Source organism: Thunnus albacares, chromosome 22 (assembly GCF_914725855.1).
Source record: "Thunnus albacares chromosome 22, fThuAlb1.1, whole genome shotgun sequence".
NCBI classification, from domain to species: Eukaryota; Metazoa; Chordata; class Actinopteri; order Scombriformes; family Scombridae; genus Thunnus; species Thunnus albacares.
The window spans coordinates 4,958,071-4,978,917 of record NC_058127.1 but is presented as its reverse complement, the minus strand read 5'-3'; the positions used below and the strand labels follow the sequence as shown (position 1 = coordinate 4,978,917).

General features: G+C 40.7%; 1 protein-coding gene and 1 pseudogene across 4 annotated transcripts in view; one reads left to right on the top strand and one right to left on the bottom strand.

Moving 5' to 3' along the window:
* The first annotated feature begins 143 nt into the window (after positions 1 to 143).
* Positions 144 to 5,296, top strand: LOC122974198 (annotated as a pseudogene).
* Positions 5,297 to 11,672: 6,376 nt separating this feature from the next.
* Positions 11,673 to 20,847, bottom strand: part of LOC122974075 (type II inositol 3,4-bisphosphate 4-phosphatase-like) — a 28,776-nt gene continuing 19,601 nt past the window's right edge. For 2 of the 4 annotated variants that reach the window (XM_044341943.1, XM_044341947.1), the window contains 11 exons: positions 17,893 to 18,058; positions 17,607 to 17,798; positions 17,364 to 17,526; positions 16,863 to 17,065; positions 15,268 to 15,391; positions 15,046 to 15,172; positions 14,780 to 14,920; positions 13,411 to 13,508; positions 13,052 to 13,149; positions 12,709 to 12,863; positions 12,004 to 12,404 (listed from right to left, as the gene is read on the bottom strand). In XM_044341943.1, coding sequence (XP_044197878.1) covers positions 12,167 to 12,404; positions 12,709 to 12,863; positions 13,052 to 13,149; positions 13,411 to 13,508; positions 14,780 to 14,920; positions 15,046 to 15,172; positions 15,268 to 15,391; positions 16,863 to 17,065; positions 17,364 to 17,526; positions 17,607 to 17,798; positions 17,893 to 18,058 — 1,705 coding nt within the window. In that variant the 3' untranslated portion in view covers positions 12,004 to 12,166. The other 2 variants (XM_044341946.1, XM_044341944.1) reach the window with 2 other exon arrangements.

Genomic DNA, 20,847 nt, shown 5'->3' with positions numbered 1-20,847 from the left:
AGTATGATTTATCTGAAGGAAATCAAAGAGCCATTTTGATTTTTTCTTTTCTTTTTTTTTTTTAATCCGCCACCTTAGTAACGGTAACTATGCAGTTCGTCTCAAACTAAGTTCAAATGACCGCGAGATGCTGTGAGATCGCGAGAACACGGAGGTGATATTTATAACTGAACAGGAACGCAGTCCCTCAGTCAGAGTCCTGCTGGATTTCTACGTTCAGGGCGACCACAAGAGCAGAATGGAGGAGAACCAGAACCTGGAGCACCTTACCAACAACCCCGTTAAAATGGAAGAATCAGGCTCACCCTGTGCTACCACCAATGAACAGGTCAGTGTTCATGACTTCGTATAAAACCGGCCTCATGTCAACTGGTAAGGAACGTACAGCTGTATCTAGATGACTTACCCCTAAATTCAGAAGCGGCTCTCCGCTCCGCTGAGCTGAAGATGGGTGCCTAGACTGGTTCTTACGGAGGCCGCGACAAGCAGCACAGAGCGGATCGAGTTGGGCAGGAAGTCAGACACCGAAGCGGCATTGAGCATCCGGTAAATTTTCAAAATGAAACACCCCGTGCAGACTCCTAGTCGTATATCAACAATAAACGCAATTAAAACAGACGAACAAAGAAACCATTAAATACGTAGCCTACTTAACCACAGTAGAAGCACAAAAATCAAGGAAAATTACCAAATCAACGAAAGCTGAGCAAGTTAAATTTGAGCAGTTTAGTTGCCCTGCTACTGCAGTAATTACGGTAGCCTTAAGTTACTTTATCAGCCTTGACTAAGCTGTTGTAATTACTGTAGTAGGAGTGCAACTGACTTTAAACGGCGGAAGACCTCCCCATAGAGAAGACGCTCCGCTTCTGACACGCTCCTGGTGGAATAGGGCGCTGTGCAGAGGACGGAGCAAAACCGCGTCGGAGCCGGAACGCCCGGTGGAATCCCGGGGTTCCTGTTCTGGTAAATATCTTTAAATATGTTATCTAAATGTACACCAAAGGGCACCACCACTAATAAAAGTCAAAGCACAAGATTGAAACTTGCATGGTTCAACAATAAGGCTAGCCCGATTGCACGGGGCATGTAAATGCGAGTGGGGCTCGTAAATCTAGCAACTCACTTGATGCTCACTTTCTTGATTAAACGGCTTCATAACGAGCCTAAAGACACGAGGACGAGTCCCGAGGGTCCGTGTGTCTCATTTTGTTGTTTGAAAGAAAGTCTGAAGAAAAGGAAACTAAAACAGTTCTAGGCTTTGTCTTCACGTAGTTCATCGGGTGTAAAGACTACGAAAGTTGGCTTCCGATGCACAGCTTTGACAGGTCTAAGTATAGTGGTTTGTGATCTGGACCTGGTCTAATGTGGCCTGGATGGGAGAAAATCAGTGAAATCGCCCCTTTTTGCATTTTCACGAATAGAATAAAAGTTTCACAAATCCGAAACTGTGTTTTAATGAGTCTCTGGAGTCTCCATGATAATCTAGTCCAGGTTTGACAGGTCAAAGTCTAGTGGTTTTTGATCTGGACCTGGTCTAATGTGGTCTGGATGGGGGAAAAAAGCAGTGAAATCGCAATTTTTTGCATTTTCACAAATATCACAAAGGGTTTGAGATCATTAAGAGAAAATACTACAGTAAAAATGAATGAAACTCAGGATTGTGATACCCTTTGACATCTCCTGTCATACTGGAGTATTACTTTGTTTAGGCGTTTTAATATTGAGCAGATAAGACCACAGCAAATAGGCAGAGATAGCAATAAGACTGAAAAGCAGTTTACCCTGAGTAAAGGCAAAAAGAAAAATATGCTACAGTTAAAATGATCAGAAATTAGGACAATTACAGTCTACTAATCATCCTCATTTTATTCCCCCACTATTTGTTACGTTATTCACTTCATGAATTAGCTCGAAAATGACCGAACAACGCCATCTACAGGTGTTATGCCACTGTTAAGGTGGACCGGAAAATTACAATCGGAGGCTGTGAATCGGAAGCCAACTTCAGCCTCGTCAGTTTTTCCTGGTCTCACCTTGTTGAGTAATATTAACAAAGTTAGAAAATAATGCTGTAATGTTTACTTTATGTTCAAAGACTTTTGCGGTTCCCTTCACAGCGCATGCGCAGCACATCATATGTGTAAAAGCCCGCCTCTTGTGGGAGCGCGCACAACAAAAGACAAAAAAATCACAAAAATACATATATGATATCAAAGTTGAGTGTCTCATTAAGCATCCACAAAAATCTGAATGAAAATTAACATTCATAACTAATTAGAAAACTTAGCTCAAAAACAGCTCATTTGGCTGCTCAAACAATTTCTCAGGACTGCTTGGGCGTGCTCAGATCACGTTTGATTGTCAGTTCACTTTCAGCTTAAGTACCACTTTATTTTCTATTCATTCAGTAAAATGTTTTGCTGATATGGAATAAAATACCAAATGTATCAAATAGACCCTACTTGGTTAGAAAGCTTGGCTAATCGACTAACTAGCAAAACAAGTTAGACCACCCAAATCTGTGTTTTTATTTAACTATACCTCCCGGAGTATGATGCTAATCATTTTAGCGTCTTCCATGCACTTACATGACATGGTTAGCATTAGCTTTTCTATTCAATACTTTTGAGCTTATTATCAATTACCCCAGTGGTCTACTAGTTATCTTGACTAATTGGCTAACTAGCAGACTAGAGTAGACCACACATATCTGTTTTTATTGAACTATACCTTCCAGACTACGAAACTAAGTGCTTTGGCATCTTTCATTTACTTACATGAAACGGTTAGCATTGGCATTGCTATGCTACACTTTTGAGCTACTTATCCACTCCGTGATTAATACAGATTTGGATGGTGTACCCAAGTCTGCTAATTATTAGTAACTTTCAAACCATATCAGGCTAATTTGAATTCTCATTCTAGCTAAAAGCAAAGTGCAGTGCATTGTTTTCTCATGGGGGAGAGTAAGTATTGTGAAGTCAGCTTGGCCAGATAGCCACGTCAATCATCTTTCTCTTAAATATGATTGGGCAGGTATTTATTACGAAAAAATGTATTACAAATTATGAAACAAACGGGAAAGAAGAAGTGAAGTTTCACAGATTGTCTCTGGGTCCTACATTTACCATAATGCAACTCTATTTATGGTTTTAGATCACACGCTCCACCATGTCATCTCTCTCTCTCTCTCTTACTCTGTGTGTTTGTCTGTTGTCATAGAAACAAACAAGAAGACAGAGACTCAAACATCACTGCTGTCAGCACTGTAACAAAGCCTTCACGACATCGAAATATTTAAAGATTCATCAGAAAGTTCATACAGGAGAGAAACGTCCAAGCTGTGACCAGTGTGGGAAAGCTTTCAATACAGTCACTCATCTAAAAAGCCACCAACGCATTCACACTGGAGAGAAGCCGTACCGGTGTGAACAATGTGGGAAAACTTTCTCTGAATACAGTAATCTAAAAAGCCACCAATACATTCATACTGGAGAAAAGCCGTACAGCTGTGAGCAGTGTGGGAACACTTTCACTACAGTCAGTCATCTGATAGTCCACCTACGTATCCACACTGGAGAGAAGCCGTACCGGTGTGAACTATGTGGGAAAACTTTTACTAAAGACAGTAATCTAATAAGCCACCAACGTATTCACACTGGAGAGAAGCCGTACTGGTGTGAACACTGTGGGAGAACTTTCACTACAGACAGTAATCTAAAAAGGCACCAACGCATTCACACTGGAGAGAAGCCGTACTGGTGTGAGCAATGTGGGAGAACTTTCACTACAGACAGTACTCTAAAAAGGCACCAACGCATTCACACTGGAGAGAAGCCGTACTGGTGTGAGCAATGTGGGAAAACTTTCTCTCAAGACAGTAATCTAAAACGGCACCAACGCATGCACACTGGAGAGAAGCCGTACTGGTGTGAATAATGTGGGAAAACTTTTGCTCATGGTAGGTCCTTAAAATCCCACCGATGCAGTCACTCAACATTGTGTTGAACATATTTTAGAGGCAGATCAGTGGTGTCCCCCGTCTCTTCATGCCTTTAATAACAGTGTTGTTCTATCCTGAGTTTCTCTACAAACTGAGGTCTGCCAGCTGTAACTTTAGAATCAGTGTCTTTGCCATTAGCGGCCCATGTGACCAATTTTTAAGCTCAGTGCTTGGTTGTAGATTACTTCTACCCTGGAAGCGTTTTCATTTTTCAACTTGAGTTTCATGTTGATCCACGTCATAGAATTGCTGAAAGTGTGAGTAGCGTAACATCATCAATGGGGGAAAAGTAACAGCATTTAAAGTAACTCAAAGAAAGCTTGAAACTAGTTTAAATGAGTTTAAGGTGGATTCAGGATTTGTTTTTGGTGGTTTTACAGACAATTGAATTTAATTTAATGGTAATTAGATTTTGAAAACGTGCTATTTGTGTTAAGAGAACAATCATATTTAAATCAACCACTTAATGACAACAAACAAATACAGGTAAATTATTCCAATCAGAAAGAGCCTGAAACATAAATTGTTACCAACTCCCAAGGAGACAAAGAGATTCATAAAGAGGATCTGATTAGAGCGAAACAAGGAATTGTTTTAAGCAACAAGGAAGATTAAGATGAATGCATTTGAAAATAAGCTGATACCAATGAAATTCATCTGAATGTGTCTTAACGTTTTGTGATGATGCATAATAAGGAGCATCCTCCGCTGTTAGAACAAAAAAAAAAACTTTTCCCAAACTTTTAGGAAACAACAAAAAATTAGTTTATCTTTCATCCTTCCATCATGACTTTGCCTTTCCATTAAGCAGACAGGTCATTACTTTCTTTTTCATTATTACTATTTTAATTATGTTAATTGGAAGTTTAAACACAGAGCCACTTCAGCGCTGTGATGTCTTTGGTGCCAATGATGTCAGAGGTCAGACTGGGATTCCAGACAAACTGTATTTTAATCAGTCCTACAGTGATGGATGACCCAGCAGGTTTCCCATCACAGCCACCACATATCCTGTTTTTTTAAAATTGTGAGCTTTCCATCAGCAGAGACTGTATGATGATGTGTCGTCATGGCAACCACAGCTGCTAGGACCAAGCATGAGCTTTTTCTGCAACCAGATGTTTGACAGGTTTTTCTTTTGACTTGTTTAAATATTCACTTCTTCTTCTTCAGCTGTTCAAGTGAAGCTTTAATGAGTTTACATTTCACTGTTGTTTATTTCAAAACCTTTAAAATGTAATCATTGTTAAAACATTATTCTATGAGTCAGATGAATAAATCAGCTGTTTGATATCTGTTTTGGTCATGTTTGTTTCCTGCTGGTGGCGCTAGCTCATAAAAAAACAACAGCTTCTTGTTTCCTTACTCTGCAAACAAAATCATAAACTGAGTGCACAGATTGATGAACTTAAAATAGATTTTAAAAAACTTTTGGACAGGAACATGAGCGCTGTGTAAAGTGTTCATGGGAGTTACGTGACCTCTGACCTTTAGAGTAGGAGTAGGGGTTAGATTGGTTAATGTATGTGTGCTGTGTTTAACACACGTGTACCAAAATAAAAATAAAATGTATTCATGGTTTTTAGATTTCAAAAAGGCCTTTGACTGTATTTGGCATGATGGGCTCTTTTGTTGATTATTAGGGAGTGGTATAGGGGGTAAAACCTATGATTTAATTAAAATAATGTATTTGAATAACAAATGTGCAATTAAAATGATGTAGGAATTTGTGCACTCAAATATCTTAACGATTTTATGGCGTGAATTATGAATTATTATTGTGTACAACTCCATCATTAAATTATTTGTCCAGTGACATAACTCATATTAGAGTAGGTATAATAATAGGGGAATAGTCCTCCTTGTTGGACACACAAGAGAGGTCAATTAGAATTATGATTGTTATTTATCTTAATTATGATTTTTCAAGGGTATAGGTCTTTTAATGTCAAGTGACTGAGATGCAAGCACTAGAAAACACAAACAAGTTCACTTTAGTTACATGTATGTTTATTTCTAATACTACAGCTACAAGTACTAAACACTTCAACATTTTACAAACAAGACACAAGAGGGAAAGGGAAACTGGTACACAAGGCTATGGCTAGTGAATGACTGAAATGCATGATGCAGAGTTATTTATTGCGCAGTTATGAGTATGAAAAAACCTGATAAACAGATGAGCTGACTGTTGACTGAGAAGCAGCGAGTCAGATCAACGGTACAACAGCTTAGTTCTAAATTGCCAATTGAAGTTACAAATCATGAAAGCACCAGGGTTTGAGCAAGTTGATGAAGGTTTTGTACGAATACTTGCTTGCTCCCTGAGGTGGCTTCTTGCGCAGAATGGAGTCCGATGTGCTGGGGTGAGGAGCTGGAGTCTGGATCTGGTAGTAATGAGGGAGTCGGCCAGTCCGGCTTTGAAAAGGTTCCATTGGAAGAGAGCTCCTGGTTTATGCTTTCATGCTCTCCTAGGCTTGATTCTCAACTCATGACTCCAGATTCAGAAGATGCTCTGAGTCACATCTTCAGACTAGCAAACTGCAAGCTTTCCACTGGCATGGCAGAAAGCAGGAAGAACCAGCAACCAGCATCAAGCAGCCCAAAAACAGCCCAGAGTCTCAGATAAGAGTTTAAAGTTTCAGTCTGCCTGCCCAGAAGGTGCATCCTAGCCAATCCCAGGGGTTATAGAGTTCTGGGGGAGCAGAGTCAGTCCCCTCCTGTTCATGGACAGGCGGGTACAGTTCCTGAATACGCTTACTCCATTAATCAAAGTATTTACAATTTAACAATTGCATGATCCTAATTTTTGCAATTTGGATAGTTGCTTTAGTGTTCTGAGAGTGAAACAAGCAGAATGGTTCTAAACATGATAGTGTTATCATGGATGATGGGATTATGTTAGTGGTACGTGTCTTGGCTTTAAGGCAGTGGAAGTCAAACCAAAGTACATAACGACACATATATGATAAAAACCTTATCAACATACAACAATAATTGTCCTTAGTCAAAATCTAAAACTAATCCATGAGTTTTACAGTCCTCTGGTCTTTGGTCTGACAGCAAACGGCAGGGGTCCATGCCATTTGAGGGTGTGTGTGTGTGTGTGTTTGTGTTCAGGTAAATGTCTGTGAGTGTCTGTATGTCACTGGGGCATGGCGTATTGTGCAGCATGTCTTGTGCCTTATGCTGGTTTGCCCAGTGATCAGTTCTTGGTTTGGTCGCTCAAGTCCTCAAAATCAAAATCCACACTGGGATTAAAGTTGGTGCAAGTTCATCTCTATGTGAGACTGGCTCTTAGAGGTGAGTTATGATAACTAATGGTGGGGTTCTTTTATCCAAATGGTACTATCAATTCACACCGTGTTTTGAATTGGTCTTCCTATCTTGCTGGCTCTTGTAGCTTGAAGGATCAAAGATGGTTTGGGTCAGTGGCCTGGTTTGGTGACCATGCAGGAGATGGGGGTTCCTTATCTGATCCTTTCTGTTTACAGGAGGTTGTTTAGATGGTCTGGTCAGTGAGGAGTTTGTGACTCTCACTTTATTGGCCAGCATTCCTGGGGTGTTGAAGAAAGAGCTCGTCTGTTGTTTGAGGCTTGCGCTGTCTGCCTTCAAAACATGCAGGGACTTTATCCTACAATGGAAGCAAAAGAACCATCAAATAGTATCGTGGGGTGAAACAGGGCTGCAATTTGAGCCCAACCTTCTTCAACATATATATAAATACATTTGCAGAACAACTGCAAACATCCACAGCTCCTGGTGTGACTCTGCAGGACACAGCGGTCAAATGTCTGATGTTTGCTGATGACCTGGTTCTCCTGTCTCCCTCCAAAGAGGCCTTACAGCAGAGCCTGGACATCCTCCACAAGTTCAGTCAAGCATGGGCACTAACTGTAACTGTCTTGTAGAGTTGGAGTATCGCTGTGTCAGTAAAAGACTGTCGAAATGGGATGTTGTAGCTTAGCTACAAAGTGTGCCACGTCGCACAAAAGTCCTGGTTCTCTGACTGAGTAAGGGTTAGGGCAAATCCTTGGCAATAAAAGTTGCGATCGAGTTTGTGATTGGCTTCGCCCTTTCCGAATAGGGTGGAAACTTTGTTATCAGTTGTTCAATTATTCTCTGGTTGGCAGCAACTACACCCGGCTGTTTTACCTCCAGCTCCGGGTGGAAATGTGAAATGTGGTTTCTCCTGTTTCTCGTGCTCCCAAAATATCTAAAGTTTAGTCAGATACAGCTTGCAAACAGTGTGGCTCTTGTCCAGGTCACTTTTCCCTTCAACTTCATGGAAGCTAAAATGCTTCCATACGCTAGCTTTTAAGCCAGAGGGTGCTGGTCATTTATAGCAGAAACATGTTTGTAAATCAAGCATCTTGCCACTAGCAGTCCATGTGACCAAATTTTAAGCTCAGTGATTGGTCATAGTTCACTTCTACTCTGGAAGTTTTTCATTTTTTGCCTTGAGTTCCATGTTGATCTAAGTCATAGAATTGCTGAGAGTATGAGTAGTGTAACATCGTTAATGGGGGTAATTGAACAGCATTTAATAACAGTGTTGTTTAAACTTGAGTTTCTTTACAAACTGAGGGCTGCCAGTCCTAAATTGAGAATCAGTTAGCGCCCATGTGACCAAAGCTCAGTGGTGGTCATAGTTCACTTCTCTTTTCCTGTTTCCTTACTTAATCAATCAATCAGTCAATCAATTTTTATTTATATAGCGCCAAATCACAACAAAAGTGATCTCAAGCACTTTTCACATAGAGCAGGTCTAGACCATACTCTTCAATTTACAGAGAGAGAGACCCAACAATTCCCCCATGAGCAAGCACTTAGCGACAACAGTAAGGAAAAACTCCCCTTTAACGAGTAGAAACCTCAAGCAGAACCAGGCTCTTGGTGGGCGGCCATCTGCTTTGACCGGTTGGGTTGAGAGAGAAAGAGAGAGGGTGGTCTCTTTGGTCTTTCACCAAATCTCTGAATTGCTTTCTGAGAACAACTTGTATAACCCCAATCAGTCTAGCTTTAAGCAGGGGCACTCGCCCGAGACTGCACTCATGTTGGTTATGGTATCACTACATTCAGCTAGAGCTGCTGGTCAATCCTCAGCTCTGTTGCTTCTAGATCTGTCAGCTGCCTTTGACACCATTAACCACCAAATCCTCCTCTCCACACTCACTGAGCTTGGTATCTCAGGATCCACCCTCCGCTGGTTCATGTCCTATCTCTCAGGGAGATATTTTGGAGTATCTTGAAGGGGAGAAGTGTCCAAACCGCATGGCTTATCCACAGGGGTTCCTCAAGTGTCAGTGCTTGGTCCCCTTTTTTCTCAATACACACCACCTCACTTGGCGAAATCACCCGCTCCCATGGTTTCTCATACCATTGCTATGCTGACGATACCCAGCGCTTCCTATCTTTCCCACTGGAAGACCACATATGCTGTCATCCCAGCCAGTTCCTTTATACAACAACACATCAGCATCCAGTTTGAACCAACCCAACTCACACACAAAGTCTGCCCGAAACTTGGGTGTCATGATCGATGACCAACTAACCTTAAAGGTTCACGTGGCCTCAATTGCTCGGTCGTGTCAGTTTGCCCTGTACAACATCAGGAAGATCAGACCCTACCTATCTGAGCATGCAGCACAACTCCTGGTACAGGTTCGCATAATATCACACATTGACTACTGCAACTCCTACTGCACTACTTGCGGGGAGGCCTTTCCCTCAAATGAATTCAAACCTCTACAGATGATCTAGAATGCGGCGGCACGACTGGTCTTCAACCAGACCAAAACAGCACGTCACCCCGCTGTTGATATCCCTCCACTGGCTCCCAGTTGCTGCCCACATCACATTCTAAACCCCGACTCTCGCTTACAAAACAGCAACTAAAACAGCTCCCACCTACCTGATTCAGGTCTACACTCCCTCCTGCTCACTATGCTCTGCCAATCAAAGGCACCTGGTACCACCACCACAACAGGGCCCCAAGTTGCTAGCTAGACTCTTCTCCTCTGTAGTTCCCCGGTGGTGGAACAAGTTACCAAACTCTGTTCGATCTGCAGAGTCCCTCTCAATCTTTAAGAAAAGACTAAGACTAAAGACACAGCTCTTTCATGAATGCCTCTGCATTTGATGGACTGAAGGTAGAGGAAACAAAAAAAAAAAGAAAAACTGTGCACCCTCTGTCTGTTGGCACCTATGTCTTATTGGACTTAAACTTAGCTTTATGGCACTTACTAGTGTTGTTCCCTCCTGTCCAGATCCCTGTTTGTGTTGTATCAGCTCTACTGAGTGAATTTGTAAATTGTAATTGTAAATTGTAAAGTCAAAATCTGACATAGCAGCTACTGAGATATACTAAGCTAGCTGTTGCCTCTTTTAATTATGTGGAATATTAATGTCCATTTATGTTCATTACAAATTAAAAACAAAACAGTTCCGCATGAGCCAGCTTTGTTATTCTGTTTTATTCAAAACATTGACCTGGAAATAAAACTCACTCATGTTTGATTTGATTTGATTGTGTCTGATTAGATATCAACGTTTTTTTAACCACTACAGCAGCTTGCAACAAATGATCATTTTCATTATCCATTAATCCGAAATAGTGAAAAATGCTTATTTCTTAGAGTCCAAGCTGATGTATTTTAATGTCTTGTTTCATCTGATCATCTAAAAAAAACAGAAAATAATTAAGTTTACTGTCATGTGACACAGAGTTTCACAAAGTTCCAGAAATAGTTGAATTGTTGGATTCACCAACTGAGGTCAGACAGGTGTGAGGTGCGACCCTAACCCGACCTGACGAGTACTTTAATTGAAGCACACTGAGTCCTTAATATCCCTTATATGTTTGTTTATTTTCAAGGACAAAACATTTAATCTCTGGTTTGACTTTGTCTTATTATGTCTCATTCAGTCTGACTGAGTGTGTGTGTGTTAGTGTGTGTGTGCATTAATCCCGGGCAGTGACACCCTGCCGTCCAGCAGAAAAACAGCTGCTGCACACAAGGAATAATACAAATCCATCAAATTTTATTATTATACCTTATTATGTTATCACCAAGAAACTTCAGTTTCACCTTCTTTTGTTTGAGTTGAATTACCTGGATAACCCAATCATAAGGTTAAGGTGTCTTGAATATGTGATGAAGACATTTTTATTACATGGTGCATATTCTTAAACAAGTATTTGTTTGATCACTGATGATTACAAACTGAGGATAATACCAGGGTAGTTGACCCTGGTATTGTCCCAGTGTATGAACACTGGTTGATTTCTGGAAAAACTGGGGAGAATGTGTGTTGTTAAAGAGATTATTCTGACTAGAGTTGCAAAAATTAGTGAATTCATTGATTTGTTGATCAACAGAAAATAAATCTACAACTATTTTGATAATCAAATACTCATTTTAATCATTCTTTAAAGTAAAAATTTACTTTTACTTTTTCATACATGATAGTAAATTGTATATGAGTTTTGGACTGTTGGTTGCAACAGGCAACATGCATTTTTCTCTATTTTTTGACATTTTATAGATAAAATTATGAATCAATAATGACTAACTGTTAGTTGCAGCCCTGGATTTGACCCTGCAATAGTTAAGTATTATTCTCTGTTCGGTTTGATTTATTTTATAATTGACAGAAAATAATCAGGTAGCTCTCAAGTATTAATTTATTGCAGAAACATGTTTGTGAATGAAACATCTGCAGCCACATTTGACAGCACATAGGGGTCATTATTAACAGAAAAACATTTACATTTGTAAATAACACAACATACACTTTACATAAAACATCAAACAATCTTATGATAAAAAAAAAATCTGTATAAAACAAACAAAACGCTCTGTGAGTGTTTCTATCCGTAGCTGCCGTCTGGAGGTCTGTACAGTTTGGGGAAGGTGAGGAGCTGGACGCTGCTGAAGGCGAACCTCCTGTTGCCCACGTTCTTCTGCACGTTCTCCATCCTGCAGCCCTCCCTGCACACACACAACATCGCAGAAATACACATGCACACAAATGAACAGTGTGATTGATCACAAGCAGCAATACAAACAAATACCAGAGTCCAAGAACCATGTATAAATACAAATTCCCCAGTAAAGTAGCCCACTTTATGCCCAGTGTTCCCTGTCTGTCTGTGTTGGTCTACTGGTATTTGGCCAGCAGTATGACCAGGCTGAGGATGAGCCAAAGAACCAGGAGGTGAGAGGTCACCAGGAGGAAGGCCACTGGGTACAGGTGTCGTCTGGGAGCTTTAGGGGCCAAAGACTGCGGGAGCCAGGAGCTCTGGAGACCTGAGGGCTGCTCCCCTGCATCTAACCCAGAAACAGTGAGCCCTGATGGGGAATAACAGCCCAGCATCTGCCCCCAGGACAGACGAGACCTAGAGGTGGAGGTGTGAGTGTGTGTGTGTGTGTGTGTGTGTGAATAGAAGGTGACAGAAGAAGGATGGAAAGAAGAGAAAAATAGAGAACAGATGATCCAAAAACAAGAAAGAAAGCAAAGTAGAAAGCAAGAAATGTGGGGAAAAAATTGAAGAATGAATGAAAAGAAAAAGAAAAGAGAAAAAGAAGTTAAACTGAAAATGTTCTGCAACATAAAAATAAAAGGAAAGAATAATAGACAAAGGAAAGAAAAGACGAAGACGTGAGGTAGAGGTCAAGTTTTTATAGCAAGGACACACACACCTCCTCATGCAGTCCAGTGCAGTGCTGAAGTGCTGTTGGCTGAGCGCGTGTCGCTCTCGCAGTAACACACACTGCTCCAGTGTCACCGACATTGCCGTGCGGTCCTTCGCACTTTTACAGCTGGTCAGACGCACGCCGTTCACTTTCCGACACACCTGCACACAAAAACACACACACACACACACATGTCCTGCTTTAACGTCTTGTTTGAAGAAATTCAAAGGACTTAAAAATCACATCTTAACAAGGTGGCAACACATTTAGATGTTAGAGTCCAACCTTTCGTTATTCTTAAATATCCTAGTTTTATTTTCTACAGATTTTATTTCACAGACAGTCTCACCATGGCAGCGATCCACAGAACCTCCACGTTCTTCCTCTTCCTGGCTTCGACGCTGCGATCCAGAGACGACAACAAGTCTGACAGCGACTGGACACCAGCTGGAGAGAGAGAGAGAGAGAGAGACCAGTTCGGATCGGTTGTCACGCTCTGACTACAGTAAAATTGTCCTGATGTCTTCTTCATGTCGTCATTCTGTTTGTGTGTCATGAAGGCGATGATTATGGAACAGAAGTTAATGAAATCCACAGACGAACATATAGATAACAAACTCGCTGTCTCAAGCGGCAAAATAAAGGTAATGAGTTGAGATGTAGTTAAGTATAAAATCTTTAAAATGACAGCAGCTCTCAGAGTTTTACCCATCTCAGGCAGTCTGTCTCTCAGTGTGTAACAGTAAGCTTTAAGACGCTCACAGCTCTGTTGGTTCACTCTCTCCTGCAGGGAGCTGTCACCAAACCTGAAACACACAAACACAAAGTTAGTGTCAACTAGTGAATAATTCCACCAAAACTGACAAGATGTTTCTCAGCCTAAAGACGATCGATTTCATACTGAAAACTTTGTTTACACCTTTAAAGGGCCGTTTAGAAAATCATATGAGAACAAAATCAGCCTGTTTCTGACTCAACAGAATAAAATGTTTAGCAGGAAATAAACTGATGTCCTGCTGTGTTTAGCCAAGTTGATGGCAGGCAGATTGGACCTCAGAAAATCCAGAGTTTCTGCAAGTTCACAAAGTTAAATTTAAGACTTTTAATACTTTTTTTTTACTTTTTAATACTCCCTAGAATGTATTTTAATATCTGGCAAATGTATGAGAGTATGATGGAAAACCAGTAGGAACAAGAGCCTGGAACCATTTCTATCAGTACTTCACAGCTGTATGATAATAATCCCATATCATATAATTAATTTAATTAATGTCACCTGGACCTAAACCGATGGATAGATTAACTAATAGAAAAGAATCAATCAATTTAAGTTTTTCAACTTCAATCAGATACAAAAACATTTTATAACTAATGTTATTGTCTACAACAGGCAAGAGAAAACATTCAAGCAAATGAAATTTAAGGCTTTAATACCTTCTTAGGCCTTTTTTTTTTTTTTTGAGGAAACTGCATTCAATACTTTTTAAGACTTTAATACCTGCAGATACTCAGTTTTCATTTATAGTGAAAACAAAAGACTTCTATTAGCTGCCACGGAGATATTTTAATAATCTGTAAAAGCTCCAAATATAAGAAAATTTAGTTTAAGGATTGTTGAGTAAAAAAGGTTCAGATTAGTAATGAGACACCATTTTTTTAAAGAGGTACTGCATACTGTGATGAAACGCAATAATGCTGGTGTTCACATCGACACCTGATTTATAAAAATCAACATTTCATGGGTTGTAAATGGCTAAAACTGTCATCTGCTGTTTAAAATCAGCCCTGAAAAAAGGCGGAGCCAATGCTGACGTAGTCGACAGTGGGTGGAGTTATGCTCAGACCTGGTGGTGACGTTACACTTTAAAAAGATTTCCATATCTGATATTTTCCCACCATATGTTTGGCTAATACTTACACCTAAAAGACATAAAGATGTCTCATCTACAGTAAGTCAAATATTGGCAGGACTGGACAGATGAAACATGTTTGCCGCCAGAAAATGATCATGTGATACAGATAAACTTCAGTTTGTTTTCAGTTTTTTCAGTTTGTGTGTGTGTGTGTGTGTGTGTACCTCTCAGCCAGACTCTGCTGTTGGTTTATTCCAATATTGAAGAGAACAGGGTGAATTTGTATCAAACAACCATCTTTTAGTTCCTGTGGCAACAACGTGAACGTTTCTGGGGGCAACGGGACCTCGACGACCAAACTGCCCCTGGATGGAGATGGACACAATCAGTGCTGAGGGAGTTCTCTTCTGTGTGTGTGTGTGTGTGTGTGTGTGTGTGTGTGTGTGTGTGTGTGTGTCTGTGTGTGTGTGTGTGTGTGTGTGTTTCCTACCATGTTCCGTGTAGCTTCGGCAGCAGGTCGTCCGGTTGTTCTGTTTTTGCTTCCGTGACAGTAAACACAACTCTGCTCAGGTCGGCCACGCCCACCTCCATGTCCTCCAGCATCCCCACCTCGTCACCTGACGCACACGTACACACCATGAACATACAGTATTGTGTAGTGTGTGATCTTGTCTATATGTGTGTGTGTGTGTGTGTGTGTGTGTTTGAGTACCGTAGGTGCTGAGCAGGGCTTCAAACTGAACCAGGACTCCTGCAGTGTGAAGCTGCTGCAGAAACTCTGAATCCTCAAGACCTCCATACAGCTTCAACAAGAAACCACAAACTACTGCTGAGAGCTGAAAGAGAGAGAGAGAGAGAGAGAGAGAGAGAGAGAGAGAGAGAGAGAGAGAGAGAGAGAGAGAGAGAGAGAGAGGGATGTCATCTGCATAGAAAAATAGGCTTTTTCCGACTTAGGCCTGAAATCCTGTCCCTCTCTCCTTTTCTCCCCTCCATACAACACACTTATGAAGCACAATGTACCCACAGGGCCCTCAGCATCATGAAGGACCCCACCCACTCCTGCCACAGCCTCCTCAACCTCCTACCATCCAGCAGGAGGTACCAGAGCATCCCTGAGGAACAATATTTTGCTTCCCTTCATGTATATGTAACCCACGCATGCTGAGGCCTCTCTACACACCCTGGGACTCTGTGTTGTGTTTCTTGGTGTGTGATGGGGTGTTGTGTGGAGAGAAGAAAGCACCGGACACAAGAGTTCTGGATTGTGGTTGAGACCTGGTAGCACTTCATTGGCTCACAATGACAGCTTTCATCTCTGCTGCTCGTCCACTTACAAAGTAGTGGAAGTAAACTTTGAAAAAAAAGATGGGGTCCCACATGGAACCAAGCCCCCTAGGAAGTGTGCTGGACTTTGAAGCCAATTTGACATAGTGGCCAAACCGTGGACTTACAACTTCCTGGTCCGACGGGGGCTCAAAAACCTTTTTTCCTGCACAATCATGGGAAACGGAGTGGCTGTAAAATGGTGGATATATTATTTGAGTGTGACAACCCCTGCGAAACGACTCTACATGATCAGAATTTGATCCATTCGGTCTGATAATAAATAAAATGTTAAGTTGTAAATCAAAAGCAAACTTTCAGTTATATTCACTGTTAAATAAAGAATGATGGATACCACATACTTCCATCAGTTTCAACTTAATGCAGAGAAAATTTAGTTTTTTTGAAACAAGGTGGAAGGGTACCAATGTTTGTCTGTTCTACAGACTGAAGTGTCATGAATAGAGAGGATCCAGACGCTGAAATAAACTCACTCTTATAAATTCTGTGTATTTTGAGAAATAAAAACAACTTGGAGGAAAAAAGAAAGTTGGGAAAAGTAGAGAGAAACGGCTCCATCAGTCACAATTAGGTGGTAAAGAAAAAGTCACCCCAGAAGCAGAGCAGCGCAAGCATCACTGACGCTCAAACACCTGGATGATCACCTGCTGGACAAACTTTTTTCCCCAATACATTCTGAATTGAGTTTAAGTTAATTAGTTTAAAGCTAAGGAACTTATCTCCTCTGATAAGTCATGGTGAAAACCCCAAAATAGAGCTGAGACTAAAAATGAACTGACTGCATTTCTAGAGAGAAGTTGGATATTTCTCTGCTGGAACCCCTATATAATGGCAAAAACATCACTGATGAAAACACCAGTGATTTCTATAAACACCAAAACACTGTTGGATCCTTTAATTATTTTAATATGAATATAAAAATAATGACTTGATTCACACAGCATCTCTCTCTCTGTCTCTCACCGCCTGGCTGAAGACGGCGTGGCGTCTCTGGACGAGCTGCACAGGCCCCTGGGCAATAGTCGCAGCCACCGCCCCCTGCAGGACCACAAAGGTCATGGCGGCTCGGGCCTTCCCCACCGCCTCGCGCACACAATCCCTGAGAGTGACCACCAGGGGGAGCAGCTCCTCCTGCCAGGAGGGCGTAGAGGGGGAAGAGGAGGAGGCTGGAGGACACAGACAAGTTCATAACTTTAGTTTCTCTGCTGTATTTTTCATCAATAAATCAAAAGTGTTGCGATCCGATCAGGCTAATCAGTAAAATAACTCCAGAATGAAGTGAAGAAGAACCATTTTTTGAGGTTTCATTCAACTGAACTTGAGATTTTGTGTGTAAAGGACGAACTGATGATCTGTTCACTCCTGATTTCATGATGACGAGATATTTTCTAGCACAGCAACACTTCAGTTAAAAAAATAAACTGCTCTGACTATTTGTAGACTTTGTTTAAAAAGTGCAGAAACCTGAAATAATTGTCCCACCAGTGTTCTGAGAGTTTGTGTCCCCCGTGGCTTCCTGCTGCTCTGATGATGTCATCTCCGGGGGGCGGTCCTCTCGTCCCTTTATCCGGTCAACCATGGCGAAGATGCAGTTGAGGCTCTTGGCGACATTCGCCCACGTCCTGTCCTACACAAACACACACATTTATGAAAACAAAAATGTCTAAAGCGAGTTGAGATCTCTTTCACACACACGCTCCAACTTACCCACTCCTCCTCGTCGTACTCCGCCTTATGTAGTGAAGGCCGTCCCTCCTGATTGGCTGGTGAGTTGTCACAGAGTAGCCCGTTGCTGTGGACGTGGCTGCTGTTGTTGCAGTGGGCTGAGTATTGTTTGTGGATAGCCAGCAGGGCGTTTTTCACCAGCTCGTCTTTGAGCGCATGAACAAACTGCTCTGTCTGGGTGAGAAGGAGGGGGAGGAAGAAGAAGTGAAGACTTAATGTTGACCCGTCTGTGCACAATGTGTTATTTATGTGTTTGTGCCCTCCTCACCTGTTGAGCCAGGCTGTCCAGGACCTGCAGCAGCCGGCTGGTGTTCAGCTCCAGAGAGACGGACAGCAGCTCCTCAGCGAGCCCGAAGACCAGAGGCTGCAGCTGGGCCACGCTGGCCAGCAGCTCCCTCGCTCTGGAGCTTTCCTCCTGAGAGTAAGAGATAGAGCTGGAGAGAAGAGAGAGGAATAAAGTGTACTGTAAACAAACCTTCACTTAAGAGTGTTCATGAAAGCTGTTGAACTGCTATCAACTGTGAGCAGCTCCAGGTCATGTTTAAAAGGACTGTACCAGTGGTTTTCTATGTTTTACCTCATTTTCTACAAATCCTGTATACTTTACATCACAGCGAACCATTCTTCAAACTATGCTGATGTGTTTTAAATTAGAGGATGTATTTTTCCTACCATTTCAAGCAGCCATTGGTTTCTATTCATTTCTTACAAATCACTCAACAGCAATGCTTCCATCCCTCAAACAACCAAAACAACACAGCAAAACGGCTGCATGTAACGGATTTTCCTTCCTTTTTTCCTAAAGTACGTAATGGGTGACAGGAATCATGTAGAGTTGCTAATGGCTGGCTTGTGACTTCTTCTCTGTTATCATAGCAGCACAGTGAAAAGTAGCTGGTATAGAGAGACAAAATTATACGTATAGTCATGTTTTGTATCACAATATATCAAATTTCAATATATTTTCCCATCCCTACAATTACATGAATTATCATTTGTAGTTCTGTGTTAAAATCAAACTTAATTTATGGCTGGATATATTCATAGAAAATAATACTTTTAAAATAACAGAAAAACCTGCAGTAACTTTGACAGAGACGAATGCCGACTTGATGTTCATGGAAGTTTTTATTGGACTTTAATAGTTGTAACCCACAAAATTCACAATATATTATATTTCACTATCCACAAACATGTATTTTTTTTATTTGTGTTGTGTAAAGTCATATCCACAAAAAAACAGAGCAATTAAAAAATACACATAACTTCTTCTACAAACATTTATGTGTTTGTGGATCCATTTGTACATGTGAAACGGGTTTTGCACATTTGTAGATTGCTTCCTGTCAGTTTGTGGGCCATGTGACATTTGTGACCTCCCTCCTATTTCTTTGTTGATTTTTGTCCCATTTGTACTGCAGAACTGTAGAAAAAAATCCACAAACATGAGGTGCAGTTACTAGTTACACCAGCAGGTGGTGACATTCCCCCATATGAGCTGATGGAAGAACACTGAAGAACAAGAGACTACCTGATATGTGCAACAAGGAGACAAGGAGAAAGACAGCAGCCTGGCTTCAACAATAAAAAAACAATAAAACAACAAAAAAAAGTTGTTTGTTGACTCATCCTCAACTTTTCCCTTGTAAATTTAAAAATACACTTAAGTGTACTTAAAATGTAAACAGCCGAAAGTGCATTTAAAGCACATTATTACTTTTTGTTTTAAATTTAAATATGGAAAAAGGCGTATTTACTTTGTGTTTTAATGTTCTGTCTTAAAGTTGACTTTCTTCAAGTTGTATTTAACTGCTCTTATAATAAGTACATTCATATACAGTACCTTTATAGTTATTCTTTAATGTATTCATTGAGTGTATTACTTTTTAATACCAAAAAGTGTACAAGTGCAATACCTTTATGCGCACTATAATAATTTTACGTAAAAGTATGCTATAAGTACACTGGAATGCACTTTTACAAAGTTTTCTTTAAATACTCTTGATAGACAATCTATCAATCTAACGATCTATATTTGTATGTAATACAAATATCTGTTTTACTAAGCATAATGTAAATAAATACAATAGTATTGCACTTTGAATTTATTGTGGTTCACTTTTAAGTACTATGATTGAATAAACTTAAAGTGACTTCTAATCAAGTAGTATTAATTTGCAGTTATAAAAAGTAAATCAATATGCAGTAGACTAGTATTTGAGTTGCAATGTTTAATGTATTATGGATTACAAATGTATCATATGTGGGTGACTGTGGCTCAGGAGGTGGACCGGGTCATCCACTACTTGGAAGATCAGCGGTTTCATTCCCGGCTCCTCCAGTCCACATGTCGAAGTGTCAAAAATCAGCAGCAGCACAATGCAGTGTTGATGTTGGCTTGGAGTCCACTGATGGTAACATCTGGGACAGGAGAGATCAGGATGTTGAGAGGACGGGGAGGGAAAAAAAAGGGATGGCAAATTTCATTTCTAAAATATTTAAACAATAACTAAGTTTCCACCGGCTGCAAAAAGAAGTCCGATTGTATGAGAAAATGACCTTACTTCTCTCTTGATTTATTGCCTCAGTAAACACTTTCCTAATGAGTTTATGGTCTCATAGACGATAAAGCAGCGTATGCTTTAGGGCGTGGCTATGTTGTAACTGACACACGGTCACTACCACGGTGACAACATTGATTATGTAATGTAACCATGGCATATAAGTGTAGCTGCTACTATTTCACAGCATGTTTTCAGTTCATGAAAGTTAATTGTAACATTTTGGTCGCCTAAAAAAAGTATTGTTTCAGCGTTTGGTTGTAATAAAAGACCCACCAATGAGTCAGATTCTCAGTTTTCCCGGTAAGCATATTTTGTTTTAATGGTTTTAGGCCCCTTTTTGGCTAGTGAAAATTAGCATTAACATTAGTATTATAGCTGTTAACCATAGATTGTCATGAATGCACTGTGCTAACCAAGCTAGCAGCTAGCACTATGGTCAGCTCCACCCTCTCATACAAATATGGTTACTTCTGGCTCCAAAAATCAAACATGGCGACGGTGAAATCCAAGATAGCCATGGAGAAATCGCTAACAACTCGAGGCTTCAAAACTGCAGTCCACAAACCAATGGGTGATACGTCCATATTTTTTACAGTCTATGATTTAACCTTTAAATTACTTAGAATGTTGCAGGGAAAAGTTGCAGCAGTGTAAACTGG